This window comes from Corvus brachyrhynchos, unplaced genomic scaffold (genome assembly GCF_000691975.1).
Source record: "Corvus brachyrhynchos isolate BGI_N302 unplaced genomic scaffold, ASM69197v1 scaffold32, whole genome shotgun sequence".
Lineage (NCBI taxonomy): Eukaryota > Metazoa > Chordata > Aves > Passeriformes > Corvidae > Corvus > Corvus brachyrhynchos.
Window position 1 is genome coordinate 4,666,297 of NW_008237919.1, and position 18,379 is coordinate 4,684,675.

Below are 18,379 nucleotides of genomic sequence, written 5' to 3' on the forward strand. Positions count from 1 at the left end.
TTTATAAGCTTATTGTGTAAATTATAATTAATGGTTTCTGCAGTAGGGTACTTCTATTTCTGCTGAACTGAGTTAAATGATGTAGAAATGCCTGTAAATGGTTAATTAAATATTTGATCTCAATGAATAAATATGACTTATGCCACATTTCTGGGAGGTTCTGAAGGTAGTTGCATGCCAGCAAACACACATGGTCTGCAACACAGTGAAGGGTAATGTTGGCCACTTCCATTCTGGCAACAGAGAAAGGCAGACCCACAACGCAGCCACTGCACAAAGCCATCCAAAACTGCCTGGCTGGAACTGTAGCAGATGATTCCAGGAAGGAGACTATCCCTTGATCATATGTATGTCAGCCTAATTTCCATTTTTACGTTTTTATATGTCTTAATAAAAACATCATTGAACATTTATGAAATCTCATTTATGTGTACATTATACATATACTGCTTTTCAGCTCCAAGCCAACGTCCAAGAATTATCAGTTCTGTAAGATCTGGTTCAAGGTACATCATCACCTGGGATCACGTGAAGGCAATGTCAAACGAGTCTGCCGTTGAAGGATACAAAGTATGATATCTGAAAATATTTTTTATCTTTATGTATGCTTCATGTAGTGCATTTTATAGACAGTGTTGGATCTTTGTACATAATTGGACTTAAACATACATGAATGCTGAAGAGGAAGGTATCATGCTCAGCATACACAACCATCCAGTAGGCCTAGGGCAAAGCCAGTGGGCTTAGTCCATATGATGAGAAAACACTGGGGCACTGAAATTCATTTGGGTGGTACACCATATTATGGAAATGTTCATAGAAGTGACTGCAACAACCTCATTTCCCATATGATCACATTTATTGTCTGTTGGCTTAAAATAATGCACAGAAAAGCTGTACATTTTCTACTTTTTCCTTACATCAGTATGCATTGTTCCAGTTTTCCTTTCCCATCTTCATAGTGGCTACAGTTCCTGGAACATGAGTTTTTAAAGTCTGGGAAGGTAGAGGAAGGGAAGGGACCTCTACCATCATTAGCTGCAGTTAACTCTGTTACCACAGCAAGTGTATATACTGAATTTAGGCATATGGAAAACTTCAGATATTAATTCCTGTTTAATTTTGCAGCTTGCTTGACAGTAAGAAAATTAGTATCATGGTCTACGTTCGCAAATTTGATTGAGGAGTTGAACTCCTTGCTGGGAATTGCTAACAGGGTTACACAGAGATTATTTCAGAAAGAAACGGGATCATTTCTAAAGGTCCCACAAGACATATACCATCCCATTTGCAATAGTTTAGCATCACTGAGAGTTAATAATAAAATTGATTGTTGTTTCATTTATGAAAATGGTTATAAGTTTTATGTCAGAAAACCCAGCTGAGTTCTCATATTTTTATTTGATGCTCTCTGCCACCCTTCATTATTATTCTCCATCACTTAATTACTTACTTTGAATGTAAGCACTGAAATTATTTTTCAAAAGGTGGCATAATTTTGTAACAGAAAATGAGGAAACATCCTGTCTAGATTCTCTAGGTTTTGAGATACATATATATATACACACACACACACAGAGATTTCATATGAATAAAAACCTAATACTTTTTTGTTGACACACTGTATATCTATAAATGTATCTTTGTGGAAATATAACATTTCAATAACTATATTTACTGTGACTTTCCTAGGTACTTTATAGGCCAGATGGACAACATGAAGGCAAGCTGTTTTCTACTGGAAAGCACATGATAGAGGTCCCAGTCCCCAGTGATGGTGAATATGTTGTTGAGGTCCGAGCACACAGTGAAGGAGGAGATGGAGAAGTAGCCCAAATAAAAATTTCAGGTGAGCAGATAACTTCCCTTCTTCTTTGCCAGACTCCATGGAAATCTTGGACTGAGTGTTTTCCTCTTGTATGCTATTGAGAGATGGGCACATCCAAAGGTGGAAAGGTAGCCCTTCAGCAGTGACTGCACTGAGAATAAGAATTTATCTTGAAACATTTCTGAGGACTCACAGCGCACACAGGACACTTCAATAGCAGTCCAGCTCAATCCTGGAAGCACTGCCAATCTTCCAAATATCAGACTGCTGCTACTGGTGCCCCCAGTTAGGCTGCCACTGCTAGTAGTGTCCTACAAGCATAACTGCATGGTGCAGGCCTCAGAATCTAGGTATCAGCTTGCAATAACCCCATAGTTCCTAGTACCTTTTGCCTCTATCTCATTCCTTTGTCAACTGTTGCTAAAAGGAATGTAATAGGGAAAAGAAGTGGTCCACAGTGATCCACAGACCACTTGCTGGGGAAGTTCCACTTCTCAGTGAAAAGGGGATTTGTGGCACAAAAATAATAAATAAGCAATGAGAAACTCCACATGCTCTAGTTCAGAGTGGTCTGGATGATTGGTAAAGAAGAGAGGGGACCATGGCTTAGGATAATTCAGACTGCTGCTACTGGTGCCCCCAGTTAGGCTGCCACTGCTAGTAGTGTCCTACAAGCATAACTGCATGGTGCAGGCCTCAGAATCTAGGTATCAGCTTGCAATAACCCCATAGTTCCTAGTACCTTTTGCCTCTATCTCATTCCTTTGTCAACTGTTGCTAAAAGGAATGTAATAGGGAAAAGAAGTGGTCCACAGTGATCCACAGACCACTTGCTGGGGAAGTTCCACTTCTCAGTGAAAAGGGGATTTGTGGCACAAAAATAATAAATAAGCAATGAGAACTCCACATGCTCTAGTTCAGAGTGGTCTGGATGATTGGTAAAGAAGAGAGGGGACCATGGCTTAGGATAATTCAAATTGTGCTCAGTGTTGACTATAAATACAAGTTCAGATATGAATATGGTCTGCACATCTCTTTCCTGCTAGTTTTTTATTTTAAGTAGTGTCTTGGCACAATTTGGTATGAAATAAAACATATGAATTGATATCAAGGACTTGGATAGCGTCTTTGCAAGATTGCAATTCAGACACTTGCATTGTGTTCTTGCCTTTTTAATTTAAAAAATTAACTTGGGGAATAGAAAGGATTAAATGTCAACAATATTCTTGTCACAGAAGCAATGCAACCATTATTGTGGCTTTTAAAAAAGAACAATGCTTTTGCCATATTATTTGTACTGTGAGGGAAGCTGCCCATTCCTAAAGGAGTGGACTTCCCATCCACAGATTTTCTATAATATGCATAGTTTATATCACCTGGTGTGAACTCATGGGTATCACCATTTTTAGGTTTGTATGAAGTTTGTATGTTGTGTGTAATTTGTCCCAATGATGAATCACCTGCACTGCTGACATTTTTTTGCCTAATTTTATTCTCTATGTTTATCTGGCTTTAGGGTCTGGGCATTGTTTCCTTTCATAGGTTTTGTCAGATTAAAGAGTCTTTATGTGTCTAATACATTCTTCCCATTAAGAAATGTATATATACTAGCCAAGTGACTAATCAAGTGTTAAAACTACTGCGTGCCTTGAATTTTCCATGATTACATTTTCTTCAGGTCTTAAATAATTTCATCAGCTCTTTTCTTCACTTCTCCAGCATGTCAGATTTTCTTTAGGACTGTAGACACTATATGTGCACTGCTTCAATTCAGCTGTCTGCAGATAGTCTTGCGTCCCCACACTAAACTTCTTCCATTATTCATGAAAGGCTTTCATTAGGCATTTATTACCTTGCATGGGGATATGAAATGGTATTCATCTTGTTTGTCAAACATTATCTCTAAATCCTTCCTGGAATCCTTGCTTTCCAGAATACAGTGTCTCATCCTTATCTGAGTCCCACCACAGTGTCATGTCTCTTTTTAACTTTGTGTTTAATTTTGCCTGTGACTATGACAAAGCACAGTTGGTTTGTATGGCTCAAGTCCCTGTGCTGTTGGAATTTTTACATGAATGTGTTGTTGTCTCTATTTGCCCTTTTGGTTCCTTAGGTGTTTACTTCTGCTGCTTTTGATAAAAATATTTGGATTACATTCAGTATACAGCTGTTCAGCCTGGAATTACAGTAAAAATCCAGTGACCATTCTTCAATAATTGTGTTTTGAAATCTGCTGGTGACTGAATTCTTAATCCATTTAGCATACATGTTAATTGTGTGTATCATGTTCTATGAGATTATTTTGGGGTAGTAAGTCAACCACTTTAAAAAAGCTGTAATATATTGTGTTATGTTATCATACACTGGGGCAATCAGTGTACCATAATATAGCTTATTTTATAAGCCGCAAAAATGTTGAGGCAACCGCTATATTCAGGACATGTTCTGGGTATCTTTGATACAAACATGCATTAAAACCTGCCACTGGTGTGGTGCAAAGACCCTTTAGGTCATAGCAGGTAGATTACTTCCCAGCCTGAACACATTGTGTCAGTACAATGTTAAGCCCAAGCCAATGAGTCTTGCCAGTATGACCTGTCCCAAGCATGCCTGTACAGAATTAGCACCACTGGCAGAGTTAGCACCCTACACATGCTAGTTTGCAGAGTTTTGTATTGAACTGTCTTCCACACTGCAGACAAGTTCTCATCCATAAATTCTACCATACACCAGCTAGAGAGATGGACTGGGCCTCTGGTGACCTAGACAGAGGCAGCATTCCCTGTATTCGGTTTAGGAAAGGTTGAAAAAGAGACAAAAGGCAAGGTAATCTCTTTGGAATACATAGTATACAGCAAATTGGGCAAGATTTTCAGGTTATTTCTAGGCTGCTTTTCCAAACAGCAGAACAGCAGTAGTTTTAACACCTCTGCATGGCAAATTATGTCTGCTAATTTTTATTCTTAAGGAAATTTTCCAGTAATGCATCAGGGTTTAGAATAATTGCCCCAAAAGAATGATAGAGGAGTGAATTTTTTCTTTTTTTTTAGTTACGTTTTTTCTCAGAGAATTGCAAAGAAGATGTAGTTTAATAGGAATGCATATTTTGGTGCTTGATTGACCAAAATGGAAGTTACATATTTACACAAAGATGTAAACAATAGCTAAAGCAAAATGTAAGACATCTTGCCAAATTCAGAGAGGAATATTGCCTTACATAACCTTTAGACATCTGATTCCAGAGTTTGCAAACCTACCTAATTTCTTGCAGAAGCACATGGGGAGAATTGAGCAGCTAGGGTAGAGATTCCGAATAGCCTGTATGCTGACCAGGAATGGCCAGATCTTAAACAAGGAGTGTCTATGCCAGTGTGTCATCCAGATGGGTGTTTTCCTGCTGTTCACTGGGTATCAAAACCAAAGTAATCTACGTAATATGGCTGGGTTAGGTGTCTAAGCTTCCATTATAATCAGTTGTCATCTAGGGTGTAATTCAGAATGTTAAACAAAGCCTGTAGCATTTGAGATGCCCCAGGTTACCAGGGACATCCACACAATTCTGACAGGCATTACATGATATACAGGGGACCTGAGGCCTTCTGGATAGGCAGGTGGAGGCCGGGCAGGACACCAGAAGTCGTCTTTTAGCCTGTATTTCAGGTTCAGGAACACTAACTGGCCTTGAGGTCTTAACATAGGAATTAAAATTTTAGCATGTTTTAACTAATGTAATTACATTTGAAAGTCAAATGGAAAAGAAACTAGAAATAGATTTTCTTTCTATCTCAGTTCCTTCTTTAAGGAAAAAACTTCCTTTTTGTTTTCCTCATCTTCTTCCTTCTCACAGAAAACCCAGTCACCTGCAAAAGGGGGAAGCAAACATCCTGCATCTACTTTGCTCTCATATAACCAGTCAGCTTCCAACAGGATACACTATTTTAGTTGACAGTGATATAAAAGAAGGTTACCACACACAGCTATCTCGTATGCATTTCTTTTTAGTGAACATCTTTAAATAAAAGTCCTTATCATAAAATCACTCTCTGTATATGTGCCTAGCTGCATTCCAGCATACAGCTATAACCAGTGTAAAATACAACCATGAACTGTTGTAATTTATTGGTCAGTGCCTGTTGTACAGTAAAGAGCTTGGGGATATTTTTCAAGCCCGTTATAGTAAATTAATGAGCTACACAATTTAAAGTTCATTCTTGAGTTACCACAACCAGATGAAGGTTTGAACAACTTGTTTAACCAATGGAGTCTTTTTCAACAGTTAATTACAGGCTTATCTGTTTCCTTTGAAATATAATAAACGCTGAGATTTTTTTTTTTTGGTCTCTTGCGTGGTTTTTTGATTGCAGTGCTTTGTCATATTACTAATATTAGCGTAATCAAAACAATCTTGCAATCAGTAGGAACTAAAACCATATGGTGCTTGATTCCTTTTTTGCTTCACTTTTGTAACTGCACTGGCCTCAGTGCAGTTGCTTTATGCCAGAGTAAGGAAAAATAGAATCAAGCTCTCGAATTTTAAAATTTCATCCAGAGTGGGAGAGAGGGGAGGGTTACTCTTCACATATGGATAAATACTGAGGAAGAAAGGAAAATACCGTACACCTTCAGCTTCACATGTGAAATCAGGTTAATGTCTCAGTTTAAATAGTGATATGGAAAAAGAATAATTTATGTATTGTATATGCTTATAGCAAGAGAACAGAATTACAGTTTGTCTGTGTTCACTGCACACATATATACACATATGAATTCCATTTGCCACAGGCATGTTTTAGGATCCTGAAATAGTATTTACTTTGAAGTACAGCTCTTTCAAAGGAAAATCCGTAATTTTTGCCTGTACTAATTTACACAATCCTTTTAATTATTTCATCTTTTAATTTTTTCAATTACTGTTTGAAAGGAGAAAAATGTTTATTGCACATATCAATATCCAGTAAGTCAGGTGATTGTTCGCTTTTCATGTGGTATAATCAAAATCTTTTGATTGTGATTTGAAAATGTCCATCTGTTACAAAGATTGTTGTAGTAGTAAGAGGAGGAAAACACTGGTAAAAATTGTAAGTAGTGCTGAAGAAAACAGTCTCTGTCTAGCTGGCGTGACAGTCATTTGTTACGCACCTTGGAACTTCTTATGCATCTGGTGCAAGAATCGAGCAAAAAACTTCTACTGAATTAAAAGTACATTTTCGAAAGAGCTCTCCTCTAAAAGAAGAGTGATTTTCAAAATGCATTTGCTGTTGCCTCATGACTCAAAAATTAAGTAGAAAATACTCAGAATACCCTCTAACCTGGTATATACATATGCTTAAATTAACACATTTTGTTCTCTGGTATTTTTCTTGATTTTCCTTCATCATCACATTTAATTTATTGGTATTGCCTCCTTCCAGGCCTTAGTTTGATTGAATAAGGTGACAATTCCATGCATTGTAACATACTCAGTGATAGAACAAGCATTTTCTTGAAAAGCCATATTCTCATTCATTTCCATTTTTTCTCTTTTTCTTCTATTCAAACTCAAAGGTTAGACAGATAGTGGAAATATTTTCAGATCTATTTATGTTTTCTTAGTCTTCATTATCCTGTGATAACCCCCGTTTCCTTTCTTCCTTTCTGCAGTGACTTTAATGCCCGATCTGAGATTTTTTTCTGCCTTGCTAAAGAGCAAGGCCAAATTGAAGCTGATCTGGCCTGTTGGACTAATTTATTTTCTTTGCTGCTTCTCAGTCCATTATTTTCATTGTCTGCATATTTTCCATGTTGCTCTCCAGCCCTGGGTGCTGCTTATTCCCACTAATGGTTCCTTGCGGTGCTGCAGTACTCAGGGAGCAGAGGGAGGGAGGCTGTGCCACCCTTTTGCACCCAGAGAGTTTCTGCTATTTGCCTATTGCACCATGTGGTTTTTTAAATGTGGATTATTTGCAAGTCAAAAAGAGTGACACATCTGGTATATACTTGGGGTGAATTTATTTGTAAGAAAAATTCACAAATCCCTATTTTCTTGAACAAAGAGGAGTAGAATCCTCACTCAGAAATTCCCAGACGTGCCAGCTGGCCAAAGAAGATCCACTGCCTAGGTCACAGGAGAACCACCTCATGTTATTATTTGTTGTATACACAGCTTTAAAAGAGTACATTTTACAAAAAGAATATTACCAGTGGTCTTCTACTTTGCTCTCCATGCAAAAGAATCTGTAATGATTATTAATATATGTGAAGGGAAAGGGGTATTCGAGAAATAACCTATGTTTGTTGACAGCTAAGTAATAACACACCGACTGAAAATTTTCTGATTTTTCTCAGAGTCCAGGTCATCTTTTCATTTTGGCAGCCCAGGTCTGTGCCAGGGCTAGAGTCAATGAAAAAGAAGCCATGGCTGCTGCCTGCTGACAATGCCAATGTGCCAGGTGCTACTGCCAGAACAAAACAAAATGTTTCCTTGGGTCTGAATTTTCAACTAGGAGAAGGCAAACTTACACGGTGGGGTGGAGAAACCACCCAGACCGTCAGCAGCAATTCAAGTACGTTTTTCTTAGGATAGTTGAAGCCGTTCCACAGATGCACAGCAAACCTTAGCACAGCACAAAGCATGAGCAGATGGACAGACAACTTTGTTTCCATCCCATGCATCTACTCTGCTGCAAAACCAGTAAATCACAGAGTTGTGAATCACTCCATAGCGCCTTTCTTGAAATGTTTATGGCACAGGCAAGAGGAGAATTTCCTCGTGCACAAACAAAGGTTTCCTAGACAAGGGAAAGTTGGATGCATGATTTAGTAATGATGCCAGTGATGCAAGATAAGTATATTATAATTAGTTCAGTTATTTTCCATTTACCATGAATAGGGATAACAGAATTTAAATCATGTCAGCTGATGCTACCTACTTCTTTTGCAGTAGTCTTTCATGAAGACAGTATTCCCAGCTGGGACAAGAGGAATTTCTTTTCAATAGCCAGTTGAAAGAACAACAAGCCCACCTCTTTCTTTTATGCAGTTTAGTTTAACCTGAAGAAATTAGATTTCTCCCATATCTGTTTTTCTGTTCTGAGTAAATATGAAAACACTGAGAAAGCAGATACAAATGAAGCCTAGTAGTTGATAAAGAAACTGATGACTCAAACAGGCAAAAATACCTTCTTTTTTTTGAGGTGGCCTATTTTTTTTCCCACTGAAGTGGACAAGCTTAGTTAGAAGCAAAGGGAAACAGAAGCAAGGAGAAACAGAATATGAGAAGGCTTTGCAATTAACCTTTCTTACAGTAAAAAGAAGGGATAAAAACCAGACAGCCTTCTTGGAATATAGGTCCTTGGATCCTGGACCAAAAGGAGAGTATTATTTACAGGAAAATGGGTAGGAGTTTGGTTCAGAAAAAAACAAATTTGTTTTGCAAAACAGACACAAAGGTAGACTGTCATGAATGAGTTTTTAGGTTGTTCAAAGAATCACCAGCAAAGGTATCAGCAAAAGCAGATTTAATATAAAAATGAAAGCAAAACAAAGTTTGTTTGCAAGGTTCACTCTTCTACTTACTAGATGGACAAAACACACAGAGAAATCAGACTAAAATCTGAAATCATTCAATCTAAAACTAAAATCAACCTAAAATTATGTACATGGAGGCAGGGATTGGAAAAAGGTATGGATGGGCAAGAGTAAGGATAAAAAGGAATAAGGGAGAATCTCCGGTTGTATCACAAGGTTTCAAGTGGACCCCCTTGCCAAATGCCAAATTTAAGGCATGTGTTTTGTTTATTTGAAAGAAATGAGGACTCTTGATAGTAAGTTCACATGTGGTGCGTTAGAGTAGTAGTTAGGTAGTGTGATGCTGATTTGGTTTTGACACTGACTTTGATGGCTTTAGTTTGCAATTACTTGCACACTGGATCCACAAAATGCTGGTTGAGAGGAGAGATCACACGTTATAACACTGAGGAGAGAAAGAATCTTTAGGAACTGCATATATCCAGCTCATACCTGGCCAGACTTCAGAGGAAGCTTAATAATCCTTCTCTTTTAATTTACATCCACATGTTTATTTGTACACATCTATTAAGTCTTTATCTGGCATTTCTCTAGTTTTTAGAGGTTGTTAAAACTGACAGATCACAATTGCATTACTGCACAGAATTAATCTTGTAGTGTGTTCTTAGACAAAACTTCTATTAACTTTCATTTGTGAGCCACGGGAGTGTACTGGCTGTCATGCAGTGGCCAGCAGTGTTTCCTGTAAAGTATGGATCCTTACATGTAGGTCAGTAATCTAACAAGAAAGAAAAAGATTATCTGTTTAATGTGCATTTATCCCGCTAATGTTCTGTTAATGTGCTGTCTAAGGGTAGGACTTGCTTTATTTAAGAAAGCTGGTAAATACATCTCTGCAGCAGTGCCTAAACCTTGTAAGGAACCACTATAATGAGGTGAATTGCTACCTGTTGAGTCTGGAGCCAGCAAGCACATCTCAGGAAGATTTATTAGTCCTTTCCCTTGTAGAATAGCAACATGCCAATACAAGTTTCCTCATACTTGCTCATTCTTCAACTTCACTCAGCAACCTTTTTGTCTCGTTTTCCTCCATTAGAAGTGTTCAAAATATGTGTGTCTTTCCAACTGCATTATCCTGGTCTGGCAAAAGCAGAATATATTTTCTGTGGATATTCTTAAACACAAAACCTGAATTTAATTTTTTTTCCTATGGCTGTTCATTCATTAAGAACCACTACTTTGATACTTAGGGATAGAAACTTATCTTTGTTTGATTAATGTGCCTCATAAATCACTGAAAAACCCAGATAAATATACCCCCATACTTCCAGTTTGTCGTGCTGTGCTTGTTTTTAGGCCTGCTGAAATCTCTGCTGTTCGGTTTGTGTATTACCTTCTCAGTGTGGTTTTTCTTCACCCAGCATTTTCTGGAGAGCTGTCCAGTGGGCTTGTTCCAGCAGCGCCTCAGGACTGTCACCACCAGCTGCAAGCACTTCTGTCCTCAGTCTGTGTTCAACAGCAAGATGAGCGGTTAAGCTGGGTCCTGCACTGCCCATCTACCATCCTGATAGAGACAAGCCCTCTCTCAGATGAAAGAATAGCCAGTTCTCAGGCTCCTTTGGCCCATCTCCAAGACTGACAGCCAGGCACAGTTTGGCTGGGCTATTTTCTCATATAGATGCTTCTTAACAGGGAGCTGAACCATAGCAACACAAACCACTTAACAATAGCAATTCTTATTTCTCTTTGCCAGAGCGAGTCATGTAAAGTTTCTAAACCATAGATTAAGATTTTATGTCTTAAAATATTTGTTTAAGAAAGACTCTTGTGACTTTAACAGACATAAATGCCACACTGCTAGAAGTCAGCCATCTGGACTTTGTAATCTGGCAGGTAAACAAACGGACCAGGCTCTTTGACATCTCTCAGATTATTGCTGTTCGTGTGAGCATTAACATTTCCAAAGGTGTCTCTTTGCTTTGTCACATTTCAAAGACTCCATTAATTTTGTTTTCACATGCTTAAATATTTATTTTGACCTTTTGCCTCCTGGTATAATAACCTCCTGGCTTGTCGGACTGGCCAAATCAAAATACACTGATGTGTCCTGAATGGCCTTTTTTCTTGTATAAACATGCTGCATAAACATGCAGCTCTTGCAGAACAAAAGAGTGAGTCCTCCGCTGTGCTGTAGCAAGTCTCTTTGTCCATTTCAGATTATCCATACAGGTAGGGGCTGTGCTGAGATCGGCCAGCTGGTTTCCAGCCTCCATACTCTGTGGACTTCAGGATTATTCCCCCCACTGCAAGTAGAGCTGAAGTAAGACCAAGTAAGACCAATACTGTGTTGTTGTCTGTTTGATGCACAGGTGCCGCTGTTGGAGTACCGACTCTGCTCCTGGTCCTAGTGGTGCCTGCCCTGGGTGTCCTTGCTTGCTCGGGATTCTGAATGTAGCTGGATTCACCTTGTCCTCCACCTAACACAAAGGACTCCCTTTGAAGATGAGGACCACGATTCTTTTTGATTCCTGTGGCACCATCCTAAGCCAAATAAATTACACTTTAAAAAGAATTACCCTACCGATTTCCTATGAACTTTAAGAGGACTGAGGCATCCAGGAACTCCTTCATGAAGTAAATCAACTTTTGAGCGGCTAAGAAATATTTTTAACTTGTTCCAATATGCCTTATAAAACACTTATGCTGATCTGTGACAGTTGCATGATTCGGTCCAGTGGGGCAAGTTACAGTGTTAAAACCCAATAACATAGGCTGTACAGTGAAAGTAAAATCACCATACGTAGGTGCTTTAACTTGAATAACAAATTGTGAAATATAATAGAGATTGAAATGTTGATTGTATGTGATAAATGTAAGAGTACTACGTCTGTCTGTACTATCCTATATGTTTTGTGTACTGCATATTTTTGAATAGCCCCGTCATCATTTATTGGGATTACTGGTTTTTAGAGAGACAGTCAAAGCAAAAACATTTCATTATTTACAGCTATATTTCTTGAGGTTACTGGATAGAATCTGAAAGAATTGAAATAAAAGTCAGTGATAAGGATTTTTTATTTTAAATATGTTCATAACACCCGAGACATGGATAGCATGCTCAGCTTAAAGTAATTTACCTGTGCTTCACTGGTGCGAGATTTCTTATATTCTTTTCTTAAAAGAATTCTGTTGAAAAATTCTGTTACAGTAATTGTTACTGATTTTGGGAGTCGAATGTCAGCTTTCAGGGAAGCAGCGTAATGTATTGGTTTTGGTTTAGTCTTATTCCTATTGTTATTATGAAGGTAGCAATATAACATGTAGGAGTTTGGAGATGAAGTCCATGCTAAGATCAGCCAAGTGGACCATGAAAAGGTAGGAAACATAAGTTATTTTTTAAAGTGAAAAGATTTAAAATATAAAAAAAGGAAAAAGGTATACAATAAATGGCAAAAGCAGAGTAGCACAGTAAAAAAATATTATATTTACATTTTTATGCTGCAGACGCCAGGTGTTACCTTCCTGTATTGAAGGCGTACATTTGGGAGAACTATATGCTTTTTCAAGAACTTGATATTATTCTAATGTTCATAGTGTTGTAAATAAGAGTTTTAAAGTTCTGAGACCATTTCTCTATTTGATAGAGTACTGAATGATCCAACTGTGTGTTAGTACGTGAAAGTCAGATCCCAACTGTTAGTCAAAGCTACATGTTTACTATGGCCTTTGAAAAATGGGAACTCTATTAGAGATAATGTTTTTGTTCTGACTGTGTCTAGAGTGTTTCAGTGCTGGGTTTCTTTGTTGGTTTGTTTGGGTTTTTTTAAGTTGTTAAAGAAATGCACATTCCTTTCATTTTCCATGGTATGCTGGGAATTAGTTTGAGTGTGAATGATGAAGAAACACAGTGATGTTGAATCAGCTGGCTCAAGTAATAGTGCAATGTCTGATGCTTCAAGAATTATAAGCTTTGAATCATATTTTATTAGCACAACCTTGCTAGCTACTTAGAAATAGATTTTATCTTTTTAGAACTGATACTGTAGAGGTCCGTAATAATATTTACATGAAGCAAGGATAGGTCTATTAATAATTTACACCCTTTTCTTTTATTTGTATAATTTTGTACTATATATTTACATGTAAAAGTGTAGAGTCTTCATTAATAAATATCAATAATACTGTTTTAGTTTAATTTTAACTATTTGTTACAAGATGAAAATTTTTTAAATAGGCAGAAGTGATAACTCCCCTATAGAGGAAGGTCAAAGTGTCAAACACTGCTGAGTTTCATAAATTGTATAATTATTTGAAAGAGAAATGAGCTGTCTTCATACATAAGAAACTAATATGTAACTGTAAGCCTTCTGTAAAAAAAAATGTGTTTTATTGTGTTTCATTTGGTTTTGTTCTTTTGCAGTATGAGTCATTTTTATATAATTATACAACCACAACTACATCTTTTGCCAAATGCATGATTGCCTTTTACTTTTCTAATACATGGTGTAAGAAGCAAAACAGTTTCATTTTTGCATGGAAGTGACCTGGGATGGAACGCCACTTCTCTTTTTTTAAATCAGCAACACGGATGAGGTAGGTGTCACATACTGATCAGATAGCTGGAGAATTTTCTGTTTCACATAATTGTGTAAATTTGACTGGGACCTTCAGTTTCAAATTGTTGTCAAGAAAAACTAACTAATGTATCATCTGCTTTAAAATGCAAGGTTCATAATTAAAGTTTATATAGATAGACATACTTGGTGTTTCTTTATATTTCAGGAAAATTGATATTGCTATTATTTGATACTGATGAATATTGAACTGGTTTTTTAGTTACTTTTTATCTTTTTTTTTTTTTCAAATAAGTAGAACAGGACTGTGCTTTGTCCTTTTTATGAATGAAAAGTAAATGACAAATAAATGTATTAATGTTACTCAAAGTATTATAACTGTCTTTTGAATTGGAACTTTCTAATTTCATAGCAGTGATGTGATCATCTGTGATAGTAAAGGTGTGGATAGAATGAAGTGCTGTGTATCCCTGCCCTGCCTTCTTGTGACTGTTGCTGGCGTTTAAGAGCTTTTCTGGCTGTTTTGCTTTGATTATAGGTGATAATAGGAGTATTTTCTTAAAATCAGTAACAGAGAGCATCCTGAGAGCTTTTCAGCATTTTTGGAACCAGGGGATAACTTAGTAGAGTATTTTTTCAGGTAACATTTTCTATTCCAGTAGATATATGTCATGATTTAACCCCAGCCAGCAACTAAGCCCCACACAACTGTTCACTCAGTGCCTGGTCATGAATGGACAGAAAATCAGAAGAGTAAAAGTGAGAAAGCTCATGGATTGAGATAAAGACAGTTTAATAGGAAAAGCAAAGGCCATGCACAGATGCAAAGCAAAGGATTCATTCACCGCTTCCCATGGGCCGGCAGGTGTTCAGCCATCCCCACGAAGGCAGGGATACATCATGGGTAACCATCACTGGTGAAGACAAATGCCATCACTCCAAACATTCCCCACTTCTTCAGCTTCCCCCAGCTCTGTATGCTGAGGCTGGTGTCATATGGTCTGGGATATTCCTTTGGTCAGTTTGGGGTCAGCTGTCCCGACTGTCCCTTCCCACCTCCTTGTGCACCCTTCTCCATTTCTTCCAGAGATGATACATTTGTCTTTTAACTTTTCTACCACTAACTCCTTTTGCTTTGCCATTTTAAAATTCTTATTTCCAAAAACAGAAGAAAGGAGAGAATGCACAAAAGTCCTCATTAATGGAAAATAAAAAAAGAAGTTCACATCTCAAAGAGAAGTAGCACTATCTTTTCTTTTCTTGCCAGGCTGACATGTTCATCTTCTACCTTGATGCCAGCTAACCAAGTCTAAAGAACATCATAAAAAGACACATGAAAAGTACCTCCTTCACCTTAGTCGGTCTTGACTCTGGTTAATCCTCTTGATTAATATGGATGACACTGGAAGTTATACCAATTTTTATTCTCCAAAACACTTAAAAAGCTCGTGATTTAGGTGGTAACTTCAACAGACAACCCCCAGTGAACACAGATGTGTGGATTCTTCTGGTCTATATTTAAGGAATCTAATAGTGTCTTTAAAACCTGATGCTTTTGGTCGTTCCTGTGTTGTCACAGCCACCAACTGTGTGCTTCACAAAGAAGTATGACATAATTTCTTTCTCTTAAAGCAGACAGCAGAAATGACAATATGTAGTATCATCTGTTGGCAAAAAGGTAAATCCAAACAGAGAATACAAAGGTACTGATTGGGCATCATCCCCTCGTCATGGCTGTCATGGTGCAGTATTTACCTATGTCATCTCCATCCTTCAATGATTTGACACCTGCAGGAAGCACCACATAGAGAAGTGTTTCCATTGCATTGAGATAGTCCAGCTCCAGGCAAATTTAAATCCTCTGTGGTGGCATGCAGCTCCAAGTAGGCACATGCCATAGGGGTAAATGGCACCAGGAGTCATTACCTGACTGCAGGCTGGTGTTAAATCCTTCAGGAAATACCCAGATGGTGTGGCCCCAGGGCAGTGGAAAGCACACAGGCAAGCAGAGCATTTGTCCTCAGAGCACAAAGCCTTTGGCCAGACATGGAAACAGTGCCCTGGCCTCAGAAATGATGCATCCAGCACAAGCCACTGAATTCTCCTCAATGCGAGGAGAGAAGCAAATATTCTCCAGCATTAAGGTTCATATGCTGTGAACAGGGAGTATTTCAACATCCAGTGAGCTCTGAAGCGAAAAGCCTTTGGGAGTGCACAGCAGTGGCAACTCAGACCCATGTGCCAATAACTGGGCTAGCTGCACATTGACATTCATTTCTGATTCTCACAGGGAAAAACACATTAAAAAATATCAAATTCCCAGAGGCACTAAACTCAGGGAATCCATCCCATCCAGACAGCTCTATATGAACAGCTGCCCTCTGGTTGCCTGCAGCATGGTAGCATTCATGGGACACGGTAGATGTCCATGGAATTGGACTGGTGGAGCCAAATGGTGTTTCCAAGCTGCTAAAATCTTGTACTACCCACACCAGGGCTGTTGTATACAAACCACTCATTAGGCACTGTTCCTGGCCAGTGCTTCTCCCAGGATTTGCTTTCAGATGGCACAGCCCTGAGCCATGCCAGAGCTCCTGGTAATCACTTGGCAGTGGAGGACTCTGTGTCCCAGGGATAGCACTTCCAGCTGCAGATTGAGTTTTTTAGTTTTCAGTTCAAAATCTTCAGGATTACTGTAGGTTCCACAAAAGCTCCGTCCTTACTATTAATTTATCTGTATCTGCAATTCAAAATAGAGTGGAGACATGCACAGGGCTTTAGGGCAAGACTCTCTGTAATGAGGCTTTTGCTGACCCACCTTTTGTTCTTCAGCATTAAACTATTATTTGTCTTGTGAGTCTATGATAAGCCAATAATATTCATGAAATCATATGTTGTTGTCTCTGCCCAGAAGGTTTTTAGCTATAGATACTGAGAAATAAGCATCAGTCAGATCTCTGTGACAGCACTGAAGCAGTTAATTATGGTTCCTTATTTAACAGTACTCTGGCAGAATAATGCATATCAGACTCCCTATGGATCTACCTGCAGCTCAAAGAGCTGCTGAAAATCAGCCAGTTCTCCATGCTCCTCTGAGCCTGCTCTGACAGAGCACCAAAATACTACTGCAGTCCTCTGATACATGTGCCAAAGCCAAGAGGATGTCTTCTCTGGCATCAAATCACAAGACCCTTCAGCCAGCTTCAGTACCTGATTTATCTCCAGTAAAAAGTGTGTGATGGAATGATACAAAAGGGTCTACAGGGGGTGGGTGTATTTATATATGTGAGCCTTGTGCAAGTAGGTTAAAGCATGCACTGGGATTGTAACATAATCTGACAAAAATTAATACCTCAGGCAAAGAAAGCCCAGAACAACAGCTATGAGCTCTGCATTTTTTGTGGCAGCTTTTATGCAAGTTAAACTTTGTGCTCCAAGAGCCAAGAAAGTGCACACAGGATGACTCCACTGGGTTCTGCTCAGCAAAAGTTTCTATCATCAACCTACAGCACTGACTTCTGTGATGCTGCAAAGTTGATGACTTAGACAGCAGTGCAGGAGAAAAGAGGGTAAAACAATTCTGTGTAAGGAAGGGAGGAAAAAATAATTCAAACACTCAAGACAGCCAAATGTGCTACTACAAATGACCTAGAAAATAGCATTAATTTTCACTGTTAGTAACTGTGTGTTGGTATACAATGAAATAACCTACTCCTTATTGATTCCAGGAGGTAGGAAAACAGGATTTTTTTTATACGGAAAGAGCATAATCGCTGGCTTAGTCTTTTTCTAATCAGTACTGGGCAAGCTAGAAACCTTCATTCCATCAGGAACACGGTGTCACAGGGGGCATGAACTTAGTTAATGTTGGGGTTTCGGGAGTTCCCTTTCTGTTTTCTTTTTTCTCCTGAGGAATTTTCCCATATATGTTGCTGGGGTGACAAATTGCTGGGTTCTTGGGAGAAACAAAAGACCTGGCCACAGAGGGAGGGGTCCAACTGGGCTACTCTCCTTCACCTGGGCTTGTGGGCTGTGGTTCTCCGCATTCGGACGGAGAGTGGAGGGAATTCGTCAGCACTGCAGGCTTCTGCTTTTGGCTGCCTTCCTTCTACCGTGAGTGGGGCCTGCTCACTGGAGCAGCTGTTACACTGGGACCCTAACACGCCACCTTACTAAAAGAGGGACCTTTTCACCATCTGCTCGGGTGCCTCAGGGAGAAACCCCGGGATCCCAAAGCCCACCTTCCTTGCCCCACTGGAAGCCGGGCTGTGGCTGCCCTGCCCTGCCGTTGCTTCGAGCCTTTGCTACGTTGTAGCCGTGCTCCCCCTGCCTGCCCCGACCCCCGGGGGGTTCCCTGTTTGGATACACCTCGTCTGCCATCCGGGATTTGTGCTCATCCCCGCTGTCCCAGCCTGCTGTTCCCGAGGGTCCGGGCGGACACCAGGACTGGCTGCCCACGGGGTTGTGAGGC

The 18,379-nt window shown here is 39.1% G+C and overlaps 1 protein-coding gene across 1 annotated transcript in view; it reads left to right on the top strand.

The window, feature by feature from the left end:
* CNTN1 (contactin 1) overlaps positions 1 to 14,283 on the top strand; it is a 163,918-nt gene extending 149,635 nt beyond the window's left edge. The window contains exons 21-23 of the mRNA XM_017733132.1: positions 458 to 570; positions 1,693 to 1,849; positions 11,704 to 14,283. Coding sequence (XP_017588621.1) covers positions 458 to 570; positions 1,693 to 1,849; positions 11,704 to 11,783 — 350 coding nt within the window. The 3' untranslated portion in view covers positions 11,784 to 14,283. The remainder of the gene's footprint in view (positions 1 to 457; positions 571 to 1,692; positions 1,850 to 11,703) is intronic.
* Positions 14,284 to 18,379: the final 4,096 nt, after the last annotated feature.